The sequence below is a fragment of the Lepidochelys kempii genome, chromosome 4 (assembly GCF_965140265.1).
Source record: "Lepidochelys kempii isolate rLepKem1 chromosome 4, rLepKem1.hap2, whole genome shotgun sequence".
Taxonomy (NCBI): Eukaryota; Metazoa; Chordata; order Testudines; family Cheloniidae; genus Lepidochelys; species Lepidochelys kempii.
The window spans coordinates 114,888,265-114,908,695 of record NC_133259.1 but is presented as its reverse complement, the minus strand read 5'-3'; the positions used below and the strand labels follow the sequence as shown (position 1 = coordinate 114,908,695).

Genomic DNA, 20,431 nt, shown 5'->3' with positions numbered 1-20,431 from the left:
AGAGTCCCATATAGGTCTTTCCTGTGCCTCTTTTTATACACAGGGGTCCTGGAGTTGAGTGCCCCAGCATAACATTTTCTGGTGCATTGAAGAGCTCAAAAGTTCTGGGCTTCCAGGAGCCAGTGTTTTCAGTGGGCAGATGTTGGACCTCAGAGGGGAATGGCCTCTGGGACAAGTCCTGTTCGGGTTTGGTGAGGGGAAGTTGGTGTTGGTGCCAGTGCCAGTAGCCAGTTTTGTCCAGGGGCTGAAGGTTATAGTTGGGTCCTGGCCTAACAGGAGCATGTTTTATAGAAGAGTCTTCTGGCTCAGCACAATGCCATGAGTGGCCTTTGCATCTCCCTGTCTTTTCCCATGCTCTCCTTGGCCATAGAAATGCTTTGTATTTATGTATTTGAGGCACTTCTATGATGTCAGAGGGGATATGGGGGAACATCAGGGGCTAAGCCCCCCTGCATCTCCTTTAGGCTGAACCTAGACTGTGGCGGGTGACTAGGAGGCAGAGAATGATCTTATTCAAAAAGGCAAAGAGCAGACCAGTGACAAACCCTGTGAAGTTGTTCACCAGGATGGCCCCTCCAGAAATGTTGCAGGAGTGGGAGGGGCTTGCGAGCTATGCCATGGGGCATGGGTGTGTGTGGCTATTCCTTACAGTGTGTGAACCCAAAATTGAGCAATTCCTTGGGCTTAAGTTCTGCTTTATTTCTGCAGACAAGAAGAAAAAGTGCAGAGAAAAATAATCAGAGTCCTCCAATGCTTGTCAGCTGGAATGCACGGCATTTAAACTTCAGCAGGGAATAGTCCTGTTTGTACCTTTGTACCCCAGGCATGCAATGTCCATGTATACCGCAGGTAAACTACAAACACACTAACCAAGCTTCTTTCCCTGTAACCATTGTCTCAATAAACTGTCATGTTTTGCACAAATGATTTTTTTCATTATTCAAATATGCCGTGAGAGAGGCGTGGGTTGGGGCAGCAACTGTGCTGTCAGACTCCATATTGGGCTGGCAAATAGGATTTAAGGGGGAAAGGTGTTTGCTAGGCAGAAAGAGTTGAGGGAAAGGGAAAGAGGGGAATGGACAAGTGCCCTCCATCCCTCGGTCCTGAAAATTGTCAATAGTTGTGGCTTTAGCAGAAGACCGAAGCCGATCGCCCGAGCGGAGCAGCCAGCATTTTGGAAACATGTATGGGAAGGAGGGAGGCAGGGGTTGGATTCTCAAAGGTCACCCAGAGAGAAGGTAGAATGGCAGAATAGCACAATAATAATAAATAATACATTGCAAGCATAGCTACTTCCAGGCCCAAGTTCCCTACAGAGGATCTGCCTCTTCAGTCCCAGCTAGTATTTCTGGCTGGGATTCGGGCTTGCCCGATGCAAATGGGGATGAAGGTATATTGCCCTTGGCTTTCCAAAAAGATCCTGGCTCTGAGGGGACAGCTCATCCCCAGTTGGCCTTGCCAATTGTCCTCATTGAGGGGTAGAGTGCAGCCTGCAGGCTCAGCTTGGTGTCTTGGACGGGTTGTGCTATAATTGCATAAGATCCTGCCCAGTTCATCATAAAAATGGACAGGTCACATGTCCCTTGCTGGATTATCCCCTTTTGTCCCTCATTTCAATGTACTTACTCCTGAGTTGCTTGGTCTTTATCCAGCACTGTTGGTACCCTGGTCATGGCCCCTCTCGGACATCTGCTTGGCAAAGTCTACAAAAAGGTCTCTATTCTGGTGGCTGGCCATGAGAGCTTCCTATGTTGATGAGGCGATGAGATCCAGCGTCTCAGCATGACCTCAAACAGCTTGAGGCATGTTGTAGGGCTTCTGGAGTGCTGTCCTAGTCATATCACAAGAATGCTAATACCCTTGATTCCAGGAGCAAATGGGCAAGTTCTGTCCCTGTGTCAGCTTTTAAAGGGGGGAGGGGATATCCTGAGAACTTGACACCACACCAGAGGAGGGCACACAGGTGAACAGACAGATCAGTGTTCACCTGCAAAGCACTGTGGGATAGCCATTGGAAGTGAGGAAAAAAGTGGTGCAGAGAAATTGCATCCACCCTAATAATAGACCACATTAATTCAATTTGCATCAAACCTAGTCCACTTTATTCTTTACTGCCATAAAATCAAAGGAGTTTCTAATAGCTCCACTCTCTTGTCACAGTCTCCCTTCCTCCTGACTCTTTAGCTCCCTCTAGTGTTCACAGTGGGTCAACTGGCAGAGCCAGGATTCAGCCCTGGATGTTGTAGAAAGCCAAACTTTATAAAGCTCCATAATTTTGTTTATACTATATACAAAAAAATCTTTAGCACTTTGATCATGTAATTTAGATGGTATCTACCATATCAGCGGACACACTTACAATACAGTTGTCCTCCAATACAATTTAAAAATGGTTTAATGTTATAGGGTACCCATGTCCCTGAATAATGATAAAGACAGGTTGTTGTTTTTCCCTAAACCCTTACTCAGACTTTAATGTTTCCCTGGACATCCCATATCACAGAAGATTTTAGGAAATGATACATTGGGTTTTAAGGATTTTTTTGGTGCAGATTGGATAGTAGTGGTCTAGAGTCAAAAGAAATAATATAACTTTGATGTTATTGCAAATTGTATTAGTATCTAGCAGCCACAGAAAAAGCAATTTGTTGCCATAGACAATGCAACTTACTTTGTCCAACTTGGAAAGTAGTGTGCTCTTCAGATCCATCTTTCTATACATGAACAGAAGCATCTGTTCATTGGCTGAGCCTTAGTCAGGGCTACCAAGAAGGCCAGGGCTTTATAAAGCAGTGAGCAAGCGACCAGAGAGCTTTGCGACCAGGGGCCACTAACAGGGAGTTTCGAGAGGGAGTTTGGAAAGGGGGTGAGGTACACTTGCCATTCTTTAAAACCTTTAAACTAAACAAAAATCAAAACTTCTTGATTTAAACAAAAACCCTATCATTAACCTAGGTAGCTGTAGGAGAAAATGCAGGCAGAAGCCCAGCAGCAGAGTGGTGGCTATCCTGTTTATTGCATTCAATGTAGCATGTATGATTACCTGCTCTGTGGGCAGGTGGCGTATGTGTGCATTCGGTGCAAGGAGCTCCTGGCCCTCAGAGACCATGTACGGGCTTTGGAGGCCAGGGTGGAGGAACTGGAGGAGCTGTAGGGGGGCAGAGAGGTATGTTGATGAGGCTTTCTGGGACACTGTAGATATGTCCCACCTCCGGTCAGACAGCTCCTGTGCTGTTAAGGAGTCTGAAAGGTCCAGAGAAGGAGAGCAGTCAACGGGAACAGAGGGAAACCTTCCCATAGTTGGGACCCTCCTTCCAGATGATGTGGGGTATCCTCTCACACTGAGATTACCTCTCTGCGGGAGGGAACTCCAGTCATTAGGAAAAGGCAGGTGTTAGTAATGGAAGAGTCGATCATCAGAAACATAGATAGCTGGGCTTGTGATGACTAGGAGAACCATATGGTGACTTGCCTGCCTGGTGCGAAGGTTGCGGATCTCTCAAGGCATCTAGATAGACTTATGTGTAGTGCTGGGGAGGAGCCAGTGGTCGTGGTACATGTAAGTACCAATGACGTAGGGAAGGGTAGGAGAGACATCCTGGAGGCCAAATTTAGGCTGCTAGGAAAGACACTGAAATCCAGGACCTCTATGATGGCATTCTCAGAAATACTTCCAGTTTCACGTGGAGGGCCAGATAGGGAGGCAGAGCTTCAGAGTCTCAATGCGTGGATGAGACGATGGTATAGAGAGGAGGGGTTTATATTTATTAGGATCTGGGGAAACTTTTGGGATGGGGGAGCCCATACAGGAAGTGGATCCAGACTGCTGGCACTTAACATTAAAAAGGTTGCAGAGCAGTTTTTAAACTAAGAGATGGGGGAAAGCCGATGGCTGCAGAGGCGCACGTGGATCGGACAGAGACTTCTCTTAGAGGAGAGTCTATTGATAGAGATTCTCTAGGTTTTAGTCAGGAGGAGAGGATGGAAGAGGATAAAGTATGGGCCAGATCAGAAGAGCAATATTCACATAAAGAATCTGACACATCAGAAAAGGGCAGACAAATAAACAGTGACAAGTTTTTAAAGTGCTTGTACACAAATGCTAGAAGTCTAAATAATAAGATGGATGAACTAGACTGCCTCGTGTTAAAGGAGGATATTGATATAATAGGCATCACAGAAACCTGGTGGAGTGAGGACAATCAATGGGACACAATCATTCTGGGGTACAAAATATATCGGAAGGACAGAATGGGTCGTGCGGGGTGGAGAGTGGCACTATATGTGAAAGAAAATGTAGAATCAAATGAAATAAAAATCTTAAATGAATCCACATGTTCTATAGAATCTCTATGGATAGTAATTCCATGCTCTAATAAGAATATAACAGTAGGGATCTATTATCGACCACCTGACCAGGACAGTGATAGTGACAATGAAATGCTAAGGGAGATTAGAGAGGCTATCAAAATAAAGAACTCAATAATAGTGGGGGATTTCAATTATCTCCATATTGACTAGGTACATGTCACCTCAGGACGAAATGCAGAGACAAAATTTCTCGATACTTTAAATGACTGTTTCTTGGAGCAGCTGGTACAAGAATCCACAAGGGGAGAGGCAACTCTCGATTTAGTCCTGAGTGGAGCGCAGGATCTGGTCCAAGAAATAACTATAACAGGACCACTTGGAAATAATGACCATAATATAATTACATTTAACATTCCTGTGGTGGGAAGAACACCTCAACAGCCCAACACTGTGACATTTAATTTCAGAAAGGGGAACTATGCAAAAAGGAAGAGGTTAGTTAAACAGAAATTAAAAGGTACAGTGACGAGAGTGAAATCCCTGCAAGCTGCATGGACACTTTTCAAAGACACCATAAGAGAGGCTCTTCAATATATACCCCAAACTAAAAAACACAGTAAAAGAACGAAAAAAGAGCCACTGTGGTTTAACAACCATGTAAAAAAAGCAGTGAGAGATAAAGACATCTTTTAAAAAGTGGAAGTCAAATCCTGAGGTAAATAGAAAGGAGCATAAACACTGCCAAATTAAATGTAAAAATGTAATAAGAAAAGCCAAAAAGGAGTTTGAAGAACAGCTAGCCAAAAATTCAAAAGGTAATAACAAAATGTTTTTTAAGTACATCAGAAGCAGGAAGCCTGCTAAACAACCAGTGGGGCCCCTGGACGCTCGAGATACAAAAGGAGCACTTAAAGACGATAAAGTCATCGCAGAGAAACTAAATGAATTCTTTGCTTCAGTCTTCACAGCTGAGGATGTTAGGGAGATTCCTAAAACTGAGCCGTCTTTTGTAGGGTACAAATCTGAGGAATTGTCACAGATTGAAGTGTCCCTAGAGGAGGTTTTGGAATTATTTGAGAAACTTAACAGTAACAAGCCACTGGGACCAGATGGCATTCACCCAAGAGTTCTGAAAAAACTCAAATGTGAAATTGTGGAACTATTAACTATGGTTTGTAACCTGTCCTTTAAATCAGCTTCCGTACCCAATGACTGGAAGATAGCTAATGTAATTCCAATATTTAAAAAGGGCTCTAGAGATGATCCTGGCAATTACAGACTGGTAAGTCTAACGTCAGTACCAGGCAAATTAGTTGAAACAATAGTAAAGAATAAAATTGTCAGACACATAGAAGAACATAAATTGTTGGTCAAAAGTCAACATGGTTTCTGTAAAGGGAGATCATGTCTTACTAATCTATTTGAGTTCTTTGAGGGGGTCAACAAACATGTGGACAAGGGGGATCCAGTGGACATAGTGTACTTAGATTTCCAGAAAGCCTTTGACAAAGTCCCTCACCAAAGGCTCTTATGTAAATTAAGTTGTCATGGGATAAGAGGGAAGATCCTTTCATGGATTGAGAACTGGTTAAAAGACAGGGAACAAAGGGTAGGAATAAATGGTAAATTTTCAGAATGGAGAGGGGTAACTAGTAGTGTTCCCCAAGGGTCAGTCCTAGAACCAATCCTATTGAACTTATTCATAAATGATCTGGAGAAAGGGGTAAATAGTGAGGTGGCAAAGTTTGCAGACGCTACTAAACTGCTCAGGATAATTAAGACCAAAGCAGACTGTGAAGAACTTCAAAAACTAAGTGATTTGGCAACAAAATGGCAAATGAAATTTAATGTGGATAAATGTAAAGTAATGCACATTGGAAAAAATAACCCCAACTATACATACAGTATGATGGGGCTAATTAGGTACAACTAATCAGGAGAAAGATCTTGGAGTCATTGTGGATAGTTCTCTGAAGACGTCCACGCAGTGTGCAGCAGCAATCAAAAAAAGCAAACGGGATGTTAGGAATCATTAAAAAAGGGATAGAGAATAAGATGGAGAATATCTTATTGCCCTTATATAAATCCTTGTTACCCCCACATCTTGAATATTGCGTACAGATGTGGTCCCCTCATCTCAAAAAAGATATACTGGCATTAGAAAAGGTTCAGAAAAGGGCAACTAAAATGATTAGTGGTTTGGAACGGGTCCCATATGAGGAGAGATTAAAGAGGCTAGAACTTTTCAGCTTGGAAAAGAGGATACTAAGGGAGGATATGATAGAGGTATATAAAATCATGAGTGGTGTGAAGAAAGTGAATAAGGAAAAGTTATTTACTTGTTCCCGTAATATAAGAACTAGAGTCCACCAGATTAAATTAATGGGCAGAAGGTTTAAAACAAATAAAAGGAAGTTCTTTTTCACTCAGCGCACAGTCAACCTGTGGAACTCCTTGCCTGAGGAGGTTGTGAAGGCTAGGACTATAACAGAGTTTAAAAGAGAACTAGATAAATTCATGGAGGTTAAGTCCATTAATGGCTATTAGCCAGGATGGGTAAGGAATGGTGTCCATAGCCTATGTTTCTCAGAGGATGGAGATGGATGGCAGGAGAGAGATCACTAGATCATTACCTGTGAGGTTCACTCCCTCTGGGGCACCTGGCATTGGCCACTGTTGATAGACAGGATACTGGGCTGGATGGACCTTTAGTCTGACCCAGTATGGCCTTTCTTATGTTCTTAACATTAAGTATATACTGAACATTCTTTCGGTGAGGCTCTTCATACAGACACTGTACTTTTTTCTAAGTTTAGTTTTAAACTCTGAAAAAGAGTTCTTTACACATCCATGAAGTTGCTGAGTTTACTTTGAATTTGGGCCAGTGAGAATGCATGCAATTTGCTCAGTGATTTAAACAATCTTCAAATACAGCTTTTCTCCCCTTTTGATTTGCCATGATTACAAATGTGATTTGTAAGCAAATTGCCTTACCTTTTGATATGTTGATTAAGTTTTCAACATTAACATCACATAGAAGGAGTTGCTGTTTCTATGCCAAAAAAATATGGAACACATAAAATACATTTGAGGTAGTTTTATATAGTTATGGCCAAATTATTGCTGCTCCAGCATGAGTGTACTGGAGAGGAGAAAGTTCAGGAGCTTCTTTCCCTCTACTGAGCTACTCATGTACAGGAGACTGCATGTGACAGGGAATCTTGTGTTGCAGAGGATTAACCTGTCCCAGATCCCATTTATCCCAGAAGGGCTGCACTGGGGACAGCACTGGATACACCTGTTGCTGTTGCACAGATATATCAAGTTCTGATGCCCACCAAGTTCTCCTCACAATGGCTGGAAAATTATACTTTGCAAAGGCCTAATGCCTCCAGGCATTGCTTGGGTCTCTTTCTGCAGAGGTATAACTGAGGCCTCAGTGTATACATTTTTACATATTTACCTGCTGTGCTTATGGAAAGAATGTAGTTCTTTGTGTGTGTTTAGGAAATTTACTCCAACCTGAAAATCTTAAATTTCAAGGTTAGTCTTTTTAGCAATTACAGGAAGCTACAGCATGTACTACTGAAACCTATCTGGCCCCAAACTAAGCTTTAAACTTTCAAAACAAGGTGCGTGCCTGTGGAACTGCAAATAACCACTGAGTAGATGCAGTTACTGTATACAGGAAGCTAGGATCAAGTTCAAATAAAAGGTCTGGCAACCAGTTCTTAGCAACTGATTTTAAAGTAGTTGAATCTACAAAGCTATCTGTTTATCTCTGCGGAAGAGGACAAGGGTATTATATACCTAATGAGAAAGACCATTTAAGCAGCCTTCTCTCCAGGTAAAAAAAATATTTTAACTTTTTCCTCTTTCAGATTAGCTACTCAGTCTATTGCTGACAGATGAGATCAGCTATGCAAAATTTTAACACCATGTTGCCACTGAAAAATATATCGTCTTCTGTCCTCATACTCTGAGTAGAAGTTTTAAGGACTGTAAAAGTTCAAGAATGGTTCTGTAATTTTATTATGAATTAACCAATATTATAATTTTGCTATTTTCAGTAAATAGATGAAAAATATCTCATTCTCCACCCACACATTATGTCTTAGCACCTAAAAGCATGCAGGGATCTAACAATACAAGTAAAGACACAATCCTGGTTTGAAGAGTTTATAATCTTAAATCCTGATCCTGCAAAGAGTTATGTATGTTTTTAATTTATGCATTGTGAGTAATCCAATTGACCTCAGTAAGAGAATTCACAGTGCACAAAGTATGTGCGTAAGTCTTTTCAGAATCAGGACCTAAATTATACTTTGTGGTTTAAAATCTATTTTGCTTTAATATGCTGAAGCTCCCACTTCCCTCTTTTTCTGTTATCCCAGTCACTGCTCAGATTTTTATTTACTTTAGCAAATAGGATTAATATGACCCTTTCAGCCAATAGTGAATCACCCACGGTAATAGTTCAAATTTTCATTCCAAAATCATGTTTAATATACCGTTTAATTATAAGTACCTACATGCATATAATAAAGCAAAAATGGAATAGGCCATGATATGAAATAAGCACCAATGAAATGCTGTTTCTGAACACAGGAAGATAAGATGAATGTCAAGGTTTCAAACACGTCTTTTATATTCCTAAGAGCTACAGTACAGTCAAATAGCATAAGAGCTATATTAGCTACAGTCCAATAATATAAAAACTCTAAATCTTATCCAAAGCCAATTGGAGTCAATGAAAAACTTTCCACTGACTTTTTATTTTTTGGATCAGGTTCCATAAGCATAAGAATACATAGGAACTAGATCCTGATTCTGCCACCTTCTCCCACTTTTAGTAATACCTGACTATGAGCCAAGCTGTGAACCTATTATTTCTAGGGGGGAGGAGTTCTGCTCTTTGGGGACTCCCATGGGAGTTTATGGGCCAATAGCAGGCTGGGGAACTGTGGGAGCAGAGTTGGAGGTTACATTCTATGCAGATCCACCAGCTATATCCACACCCTCCTATCCCTTCGCCATGTACAGAAATTACTGGGGGGGGGGGGGGAGCATCATAGCCTGCTGAGTGAGACTGCATTCCCCTCTATGCCTGCAGTCTCTTCTTGCACAAAGGCTGGCTACTTCTGCTTCCCTGGGGAGAATGAATTTGCCCCAATAATATTAATTAATCATAACAAATGTTATTTCTTAAAGTCTTCTCCAGCCCTTCCATGGAGTTGCTAGTGTCACTGCATGACAATTCAAAGTGCAATATACTATTGCCCCTTCTTTCATCACCAGTGTTATGTTGCGAGACTACCTTTGCCCATCTGCTGAGTGGTAGCAGATGTCCAGGGCCCTGCAGCTCAGCTTCCCAGTGGAGAAATCATTGACACATTAACTTGTTTTATTTACACTTATACATCAGTCATGGAACAGAGGTGGTCAACAGATTGCATGCAACCCTTTTTTCGGGAATCTCAGCCTAACAAAAATGCCCAGTTCCAGAGAACAAATCTGATTCAATCAACTAACCAATTCTAATCAACATGTCTTCCCATGGTTGAAGAAACTAGGGTGGATCTATACTGGGAATTTACATCAGCATAGCTACTTCTCTCAGGGTATGGATTTTTCACACCCCCAAGAGAAGTGGCTATGCTGACCTAACCCCCAGTATAGACAGTGCTAGATCGATGAAAGAATTCTTCTGTCCACTCTAGTTACTACCTCTTGGGGAGGTGGATTATCTTGCCAACAGTGTAGGTAGTAAAAAGAAAAGGAGTACTTGTGGCACCTTAGAGACTAACAAATTTATTTGAGCATAAGCTTTTGTGAGCTACAGCTCACTTCATAGGATGCATAAAGTGGAAAATACAGTGGGGAGATTTATATACATAGAGAACATGAAACAATGGGTGTTACCATACACACTGTAACCAGAGTGATCACTTAAGGTGAGTTTTTACTAGCAGGAGAGCGGGGAGGGTGGGGAACCTTTTGTAGTGATACTCAAGGTGGACCATTTCCAGCAGTTGACAAGAATGTCTGAGGAACAGTGTGTGGGGGAGGGGGAGATAAACATGGGGAAATAGTTTTACTTTGTGTAATGACCCATCCACTCCCAATCTCTATTCAAGCCTAAGTTAATTGTATCCAGTTTGCAAATTAATTCCAATTCAGCAGTCTCTCATTGGAGTCTGTTTTTGAAGTTTTTTTGTTGAAGTATTGCCACTTTTAGGTCTGTAATCAAGTGACCAGAGAGATTGAAGTGTTCTCCAACTGGTTTTTGAATGTTATAATTCTTGACATCTGATTTGTGTCCATTTATTCTTTTACGTACAGACTGTCCAGTTTGACCAATGTACATGGCAGAGGGGCATTGCTGGCACATGAAGGCATATATCACATTGGTAGATGTGCAGGTGAATGAGCCTCTGATATTGTGGCTGATGTGATTAGGTCCTATGATGGTGTCCCCTGAATAGATATGTGGACACAGTTGGTAACGGGCTTTGTTGCAAGGATAGGTTTCTGGGTTATGGTTCCGTTGTGTGGTTGCTGGTGAGTATTTGCTTCAGGTTGGGGGGCTGTCTGTAAGCAAGGACTGGCCTGTCTCCCAAGATCTGTGAGAGTGATGAGATGTCCTTCAGGATAGGTTGTAGATCCTTGATGATGTGTTGGAGAGGTTTTAGTTGGGGGCTGAAGGTGATGGCTAGGGGCGTTCTGTTATTTTCTTTGTTGGGCCTGTCCTGTAGTAGGTGACTTCTGGGTACTCTTCTGGTTCTGTCATTCTGTTTCTTCACTTCCGCAGGTGGGTATTGTAGTTGTAAGAATGCTTGATAGAGATCTTGTAGGTGTTTGTCTCTCTCTGAGGGGTTGGAGCAAATGCGGTTGTATCGTAGAGCTTGGCTGTAGACAATAGATCGTGTGGTATGGTCTGGATGAAAGCTGGAAGCATGTAGGTAGGAATAGCAGTCAGTAGGTTTCCGGTATAGGGTGGTGTTTATGTGACCATAGCTTATTAGCACCGTAGTGTCCAGGAAGTGGATCTCTTGTGTGGACTTGTCCAGGCTGAGGTTGATGGTGGAATGGAATGGTAGTAGGTAGTGTCTACAGTGGCACACATTTTCAGTGCAGACATATCCCGAGAAAAAGAACTGGACAACTATAACACACTGTAATAGCACCACCTGGTGACACCTGCCATAACAATATTGTATATAAGAAAACATTGCATGAAAGGTCTACACTTACAAGTTTTGCAGACATACCTATGTAGTTAGAGTTATGATTTTTTTTACGACACTTATACTGGCAAAAGCCCTAGTGTAGATGCAGTTATACCAACAAAAAAGCGCTTTTGCCAAATACAGCTTGTTTCATTCACTGAACCAGAAAAAGAGATACTGGCAAAAGCACTTTTGTGACCATATAACTGCATCTGTATTAGGAGGGTTTGGCCAGTATTGCTATACTGGAAAATTCGTGTGTGTGACCAAGGCTTTAAATTAGTGTTGGCTTGTAATGGCTAAGTGTTTCCTTTACTGTATACAAAATGTTTATTCTAAGAAACAAAAAGTGAATGCTAAACATAAGACCAAACTATGCTCTTGGATACATACAGAGCTGTCATGGAAGTAAATGGGATTAGAGTGCAAAGATCCAAAGACAGATATTGATCTTTTTAGTAAATGCACGAACACTTCCAATTTTTATTTTACATGATTCAATTGAAGAAAAATTATTCCCCAAACCCCAGTCTTGATGGACCTCTACCACTCCTGGAGGGAGTCCTGTTGATATTAGATGGGCTCACCCCTTCCCATCTGACAAACTGGGGCTGTGCAGGGCCTCACTGGAGACTGAAGAGGGGGCTCACCCCCGCCCCCAATGGGACAGTACACGGTTCTCTGAGTGGAGGGGGATAACCCCACACACACACAGAGTAAGGCAGTGGAGAGGTTCACCCCACACACATACACACTGGGGCAGTCCAGAATCTCACTGGGGGTGGAAAGGAAACTCATGCCCCCCCACACACTGAGGCAGTGCAGGGTCTCCCTGGGGGTTCACCCCCCCACATACACACACACTGGGGCAGTGAAAGGTCTCATTGGGGGGTTCATAGAATCATATAATATTAGGGTTGGAAGAGACCTCGGGAGGTCATCTAGTCCAATCCCCTGCTCAAAGCAGGACCAGCACCAACGAAATCATCCCAGCCAAGGCTTTGTCAAGCCAGCCCTTAAAAACCTCTAAGGATGGAGATTCCACCACCTCCCTAGGTAACCCATTCCAGTGCTTTACCACCCTCTTAGTGAAATAGTGTTTCCTAATATCCAACCTAAACCTCCCCCACTGCAACTTGAGAGCATTGCTTCTTGTTCTTTCATCTGCCACCCCTAAGAGCAGTCTAGAGCCATCCTCTTTGGAACTCCCCTTCAGGTAGTTGAAGGCTGCTATCAAATCCCCCCTCACTCTTCTTTTCTGCAAACTAAATAACCCCAGTTCCCTCAGCCTCTCCTCATAAGTGCCCCAGCCCCATATGCCCCAGCCCTCTGATCATTTTTGTTGACCTCTGCTGGACTGTCTCCTATTTGTCCATATCCCTTCTGTAGTGGGGGCCCCAAAACTGGATGCAATACTCCAGGTGCGGCCTCACAAATGTCAAATACAGGGGAATAATCACTTCCCTCGATCTGCTGGCAATGCTCCTACTAATACAGCCCAATATTGGCCTTCTTGGCAACGAGGGCACACTGCTGACTCGTATCCAGTTTCTTGTCCACTGTAATCCCCAGCTCCTTTTCTGCAGAACTGCTGCTTAGCCTGTCGGTCCCCAGCCTGTAGCGGTGCCTGGGATTCTTCCGTCCTAGGTGCAGGACTCTGTATGTGTCTTTGTTGAATCTCATCAGATTTCTTTTGGCCCAATCCTCTCATTTGTCTAGGTCACTCTGGACCCTATGCCTACCCTCCAGCATATCTACCTCTCCTCCCAGTTTAGTGTCATCTGCAAACCTGCTGAGGGTGCAATTAATCCCATCATCCAGATCATTGATAAAGATGTTGAACAAAACCAGCCCCAGGACTGACCCCTAGGGCACTCCGCTTGATACTGGCTGCCAATGAGACATCAAGCCATTGATCACTACCCGTTGAGCCCGACGATCTAGCCAGCTTTCTATCCACCTTATAGTCAATTCATCCAATCCATACTTCTTTAACTTGCTGGCAAGAATACTGTGGGAGACCATATCAAAAGCTTTGCTAAAGTAAAGATATATCACTATGTTGCCTCCCTTATTCAATAAGGGTCCCACACTTATCCCTGACCTTCTTCTTGTTGCTAACATACCTGTAGAAACCCTTCTTGATACCCTTCAAATCCCTTGATAGCTGCAACTCCAATTGTGCCTTGACCTTCCTGATTACACCCCTGCATGCTCTAGCAATATTTTTATACTCCTCCATAACTGTGGCAGTGCAGGGTCTCCTTGGGAGTCGTCCCCCCCACACACACACACTGGGGCAGTGCAGGGTCTCCTTGGGGGCTCACCCACACACACACACACACTGGGGCAGTGCAGGGTCTCCCTGGGGGCTCACCCCCCCACACACACACACATTGGGGCAGTGCAGGGTCTCCCTGGGGACTCACCCCCCCCACACACACACTGGGGCAGTGCAGGGTCTCCCTGGGGACTCACCCCCCATACACACATACTGGGGCAGTGCAGGGTCTCCCTGGGGGCTCACCCCCCCCACACACACACACTGGGGCAGTGCAGGGTCTCCCTGGGGGCTCACCCCCCACACACACACACACTGGGGCAGTGCAGGGTCTCCCTGGGGGCTCACCCCCCCCACACACACACACATTGGGGCAGTGCAGGGTCTCCCTGGGGACTCACCCCCCCCCACACACACACATTGGGGCAGTGCAGGGTCTCCCTGGGGGCTCACCCCCCCCCACACACACATACTGGGGCAGTGCAGGGTCTCCCTGGGGGCTCACCCCCACACACACACACTGGGGCAGTGCAGGGTCTCCCTGGGGGCCGGGGGGGGTCTCATGCTGGGACTAGGGCTGCCTCTGGCGTCTCCCCCCTGGCGCGGCGCCGGGGCCGGCCGGATAAGGCGGCGGAACCCCGCGCGGCGGGCCGAGTTGCGCGGGGAGGACTGTGCGCAGGGACCGGGGCCGGTCTGGCTGGTTGGCAGCCGGTGGCCGCGGGCCGGGCCGGCGGGAGCGGAGCGCCATGGCCGTGGACATCACGCTGCTGTTCAAAGCCAGCGTGAAGACGGTGAAGACCCGGAACAAGGCGCTGGGGGTCCCGGCCGGCGAGAGCCCCAGGGACGAGCTGCTCAAGCGGGGCAGCCAGCGGCCCAAGAGCGACTTCTCCTGCCGGGCCCGCGAGGTGGTGAGTGCGGGGGCCGGCGTCGGGACTGCCCCGGGGAGGGGACCCAGGCGTCCGGGGGGGGGGGTGTAATAGTAGTCACAGCCAACCGCCCCGTCTGCACAGGCGCCTCTCCGCGAGCCCCCAGCCCCCCTCCGCAGCTCCAGGTGACCCGCAGATGAGTGCCGTGCAGCGATGGGCTGGGGGGGGGGGGGGCTCCCTTCTCCTTCTCCTTCTCCTCCTTTTACTTCGTGCACTTGGCAACCCCCGCGCCCGCCCGGGCGCTGTCTCTCTTTCCCCGCTGTAACCCCCTCGTCCTGCCAGCTGCGGTGCCCGCCGAGTCCCTGGCTGGCGGCAGGGCTCTGCCCTCGCGGGTCAGAGGGCAGGCTGCGGCCTTTAGGAGGAGGCTTTTAAAAGGCTCCGTTCCCACGAAGACCCAGCTGCTGGCCGGGCGCTTCTGAAGAAGTCTGCCCGGTGGCCGTTGACTTTCTGTGGTTTGTGTGGGACTTTCACGCAAGAAGACGAGAGAAAGAAAACCTTAGAATAAATAAAATAATAGCAAACAGTATCCTTGTAAAACGCTCAGCAATTGGTGTGGGGACTCAGGAGAACCTAAAACTGCTCTCAACGCTTAAAAAAAAAAAAAAAAAGACTAGTTTCCAGGTTGACATTATCGCTTTAAAACTAACCCCTCCCCCAAGTGAGTTGGCAGATCCTTAGTAAGGCATGCATATTGCTTATAATAATGACACGTAGTACAGTCTCTGGTGATGTTATATAGCCTCTAGTCTGTACTCATTTGCGCTGATTCTGTTGCCTGCAAGGACCAAAATTTCCAAAAACACCAAGTCATCTCCCTTTCTATAGCCCCTGCTCCTGCAAACATTTATGCATGAGTGTAAATGTACTCATATGAATAGTGGCATAGGAGTTACTAGAACTACTCACATGAATAAACTTAAGTATGTGCATAATTAATTTTCCAGAATTGGGGCCATAGACACTGTCAGTGGTTTTCTTGACCGCTACTCATGCAGAGCTGAGTTGCAGATTTATGTATATGTTCTGTGTGCAGGTAAATGTTACACACCATACAGGTATAGCGTCATAACCATGTGATAAATTGTATTCACCATGAACCTCTTGACAACCTTACCTGCCTTCTGTTCATTAATCTCCCTCTTTGGGTTTTAGTCTATAATTCCAACCATCTTTAAAAGCTTGAACAGCTTTAATGAATTGCCACTTTTTAAAATCAACAACCAGAGAAATGTTTGTTTCTGGAGTTGCAGTTTTTAAAAAAGATATTTAATAGGCTCAATTCAATCCTGGTTTAAATATTGAAGTCAGTGGAGTTGTACCTGCATACACTAGAGGTGAAGTGACCTGATATATATAAATGAAATATATAACCTGCAGTTACTGGAAACAAAAATATATATATTAGAGAGAAAATGTATTATTAAGAAATAAAAATGTTGTGGCACTTTTGCTGGAAGGTATCTGCAGAGTTTTTGCACTTTTTGGCATAATGTCACAGGAATATTTTACTTTTGACAGTATCAGTGATTTGCAGAAGAATGGATTTAGAGGTGGGAGTGAGAAAGTCTCTGAAATAAATATTTTTGTTAAAAATAGTAATGATCTTTCTATCTAGTTTTTTTTTATAAACTGAGCTTTTACAGTCTAGCATAGGTAGAAATATTCTTAAATTAAAATCCCATTTAAAGACTATTTTGTTAGTTTAAGATAATTGATAAAATTGTGGTGGTAATTTGACTTTATCAAAACTGGAAGCTTGTCTCCAGGAAATCTCTCATCTTAAATCACTTAAAACTGTGAAAATTCCTTCCTGACCCCAAATATGGCGATCAGCTAAATCCTGAGCATGTGGGCAAGACTCACCAGCCAGACATCCAGGCAAGAATTCTCTGTAGTAACTTAGATCCCACCCCATCTAACATCCTTTTCTCTCTCGCAATTACCTCTGTTCAGCCTCTTTGACTCTGTGGTGCAGTGCAGTCCTCTAGTGTGGCTTGTTGCTACTGCATCTTCCCAGCTTGGGGTGTCAATGATGAAAGTTTTCAAGTCCCTCTTGCAAATGTCTTTGAACCTGAGGCTAGGTCTGTGCAGTGACCTTGGGGCATCTGCAAGTTCTCCATACAGGAGATCCTTTTGCAGTATGTCAGTCATCAATCCGGCACAGATGAACAAGCTCATGGAGTTGTCATGTGTTTGCAAATTAGACTTGGTAATTTTTGCTTTCGCAAGTTCTTTGGAGTCATGAGTTTTGATATTTAAAGTATGTGAAAGGTGTTTAGCCTTCTTTTGTGCCTGCTGTAGGTGGTCCAGATCTTGCCATCATACAGAAACATGCTCAGAATGCATGTCTGGTAGACCCATATCTTGATGATCAATGTTGGTTTCCTTTTATTCCACATATACTTGATCAGTTGGTCGAATGTAGTAGCTGCCTTTCTGATATGAGCAGTAAGCTCATTGTCAAAAGAGAAGTTATCCGATGCAGTTGGTCCTAGATAACAGAACTTGTGCAGAACTTCTAGAGTGGTGCTAGTTAGTAAAACTTCTGGTGCAGTCAACACATCTTGTACCACAATCATTGTCTTCTTTAGACTGATAGTTAGTTCAGATTAATCTCAGACTTCAGCAGAGCTATTGCAAAGTTGCTGGAGCTTGTTGGGGAATGATGATTAAGGCTCTAAAATTAAGACATCTCTCAAAATACAACACAGAGAAAATTACCAATTGTGTGTGTGTGTTGTAATGATTTGTAAACATAAGGGTAGACTTTGAGTGAAAAAGGCCTTTGAAAACCCATATTTAAAGAAGATTTTAAATAGCTTTGACATTTTGGGGTCCGAGTGCTCTTTAATTGCTCCCCACTCCACCCCACCAGGCATGATAATACACACGTACTGAACTATGATATTGAAAAATAAATATGAAGAATGGCTAAATGGCAAGATTGAGAGCATTGTTAGTTATATTTTTAATCATTTATAATTATGGATAGTAAATGAGTTTAGATGAGGTAACATTTCAGTCAAGGCCTTGATGGCATGAGTGTGGTTTTGCTGGTTCTCTTTTTGTATAGAATTGCTAATTTGCTTAAAACGATGTTATTGCTGACAGGACAAAGGTAACATTGTGTGGAAGGGTTCAGTTTACACAGCAAAGGCTGTGTAAATTGAAGCTTGAGCATGTGTATTGTACAGGTTACTTAAAACAAATGCTTAATGTTGGTTGGGGAAAGGTTTATAAAAATGTAATGAGAAAATGTACAAAAAGATCCAGGTGAACAAGGCCTAAATTGGAGAAACACTGGATCAGAAACTGAAGGAAAGGGGCTGAAATACCAGACCAGAGATCGGAGGTGGCGATGACCGTCATGAAATAGAGGAGAACTTTCTGCAGTGTGGAAACTGGGACTCCCTACCAGTTCTGTTTTATCTGTTTATCATCTGGCATAAATATATGTTCAGTCACCATGAATGATGATAATTCTGTCTGAAATTCTATAAGTAAAGGTGAAAATTGAGTAAGCCTAAATTGGGTGGACTTGTGACTCTGTTTACCACCTTACACTTCCTGGATGGGGATGAGTCCAGGATTTCTTATTGCCACTTCTGGGTCTTTGGGATTGTGACCTAAAGACTTTTGGAGTATTAACAAGGCCTACGAGGTTGTAGGGAGCCCCTAGCTGTGGGATTGGGAAAAAAAAAACAAAACAGGTAAGAAAATAAGTTCTCATTATCATAATGAAGGAATATGTCAAACAGTTTATAATCTCTCACAGAGGGAGATTTGATACAAAAGTCTTAGCCAAGGAAGAACGGTAGGACATAGTTGAAAAGACTTTTAAGAGTAATATTCTGAAAAACAGAAATACAAGAACTTCCATAAAAAGGGATTATGTATTGAAGAATTATATTTAACGGTCTTGTGTGTGGGACAAGTTAAAAGGTGTTAGTCCCGCAAACAGTTAAAAGTACAGATTAAAAAAGGCTGTGGCCAGTGCTCTTCGTGAAAATCAATCACAGTGTTGGGACAGCGAGAAACCAAAAACAACACAGAATATGTGTCGTGAGAAGACAAAATGCGTAGTGATGTGCCCAAATGGAGAGAGTGCTATCAAACTATAGAGAATTTAAGGAAATGTAAGGGCACTGTCACTGTTGCTGCATTTTCCGCATCTGCCTCTTTGGGAAGAGGATAATGATGAGCTTGATTTGTGTTCTTCCCCCTCCTTCACTCTGGTGAACTCTTCTGTTAAAATGTCGGCCACTGGTAATTTTAATTATTATAGATCTCTCAAATAGTTTGTTAAAAAGTTTGTGTTAAGTCATGGAAGAGCAAATATGATGTTGGATTCCTCATACCACCCAGATCCATGAAAACATGTATGTTAAGTTTTTGCTAGAAACAGAGAAAATGGTCAAGTAAAATTGCAGTTTGGACATGTGAGCAGCTTAAACGTGTCAACAGTTTACAATCTGCAATATACAAAGGAAAAACTTCAGGAACGTCACACCCCATTTAAAGAGGAAGGCATGTGTAAAATTAATAGGCTTTTAAAAGAATTCCACTAAATCTATTTGCCTTAACAGTCAAAGAATTAAATTTATTCATGATTTTAAATATGTAAAGTAAGTTAATCTTATCATCTTTGGTTCTAAGTTAAAAAGCTGACAGGCAATGGTGAAAGTCCTATGGCAAGCAGACAACATATGGTTGCACACATATGAGAAAGTAGGGGGGAAAGGCAAACATAAAACTTATAAAGTCCTTTGGGTAAAGTAAAGAATTAAGTATATTAAAAAAATTAATCATTTGTTTAATAGTGTTTCTTTTGTTACAGTCATTCAAGACAAACAGAGTCCTGGATGAACTTCATCTGAAGTGCAGTTACTAACTCAAACATTTTTTTTCTTTTCTTTTAAGAATCAACAGTTGGTCTCAGTCAGCGTATGTCTTTTTTCCCACTGACTAACCCCAATAGCATTTTCTATATTCCTCACTCAGCTTACTATGTTAAATTGTTCATTGTATTTGCTTTGGAAAACTCTGGTTCCACCTGCCTAGCCTTATAGTTTTATATGTTGTATGTTCTGTGTCACGTGACGTTCTTTTTACATTTCTTCTTTTTCCACTTTTTTCCTTTATGCCACTTTTCCCAGTGAGGGTCGTGGCAGTATCATGGAGAGTAGGGAAGACCAGACCTCCCTTTCCTCCACAACAGTTTCCATCTCCTGAGGGATTCTAAAAGTGTTCCCAAGTGTTCCCAGGCCAGATGAGAGAGATAATCTGTCCAGTGTGTCCTGGGTTGGCCTTGGGGCCTCCTCGCAGTGGGACCTGCTCGGTAGAGTTCCAAAGGAAGCCTCTTCGGGGGCATCCTTATCAGGTGCCCGAACTGCCTCGGCTGGCTCCTCTCGATCCGGAGGAGTAGTGGCTCTACTCTGAGGCTCTCCCATATAACCGAGCCCATCACCTTGTCTAGGAGAGTAAGCTCAGCCACCCTGCAGAGAAACTTCATTTCCGCCACTTATACCTGTTATCTTGTCCTTTTCGGTCATTACCCGAAGTTCATGACCATAGGTGAGGATGGGAATGTAGATTGACCTGTAACCTGAGAACTTCATCCAAGAACTCAGCTCCCACTTCACCACCACAGACCAGTACAGTGCCTGCATTAGTGTCGCTGCTGC

The 20,431-nt window shown here is 43.6% G+C and overlaps 1 protein-coding gene across 5 annotated transcripts in view; it reads left to right on the top strand.

Annotated features, from left to right (window-relative positions):
- The first annotated feature begins 14,487 nt into the window (after nt 1-14,487).
- Nucleotides 14,488-20,431, top strand: part of STX18 (syntaxin 18) — a 118,397-nt gene continuing 112,453 nt past the window's right edge. For 4 of the 5 annotated variants that reach the window (XM_073342518.1, XM_073342517.1, XM_073342516.1 and 1 more), the window contains exon 1: nt 14,488-14,729. In XM_073342518.1, coding sequence (XP_073198619.1) covers nt 14,568-14,729 — 162 coding nt within the window. In that variant the 5' untranslated portion in view covers nt 14,488-14,567. The remainder of the gene's footprint in view (nt 14,730-20,431) is intronic. The other variant, XM_073342519.1, reaches the window with a different exon arrangement.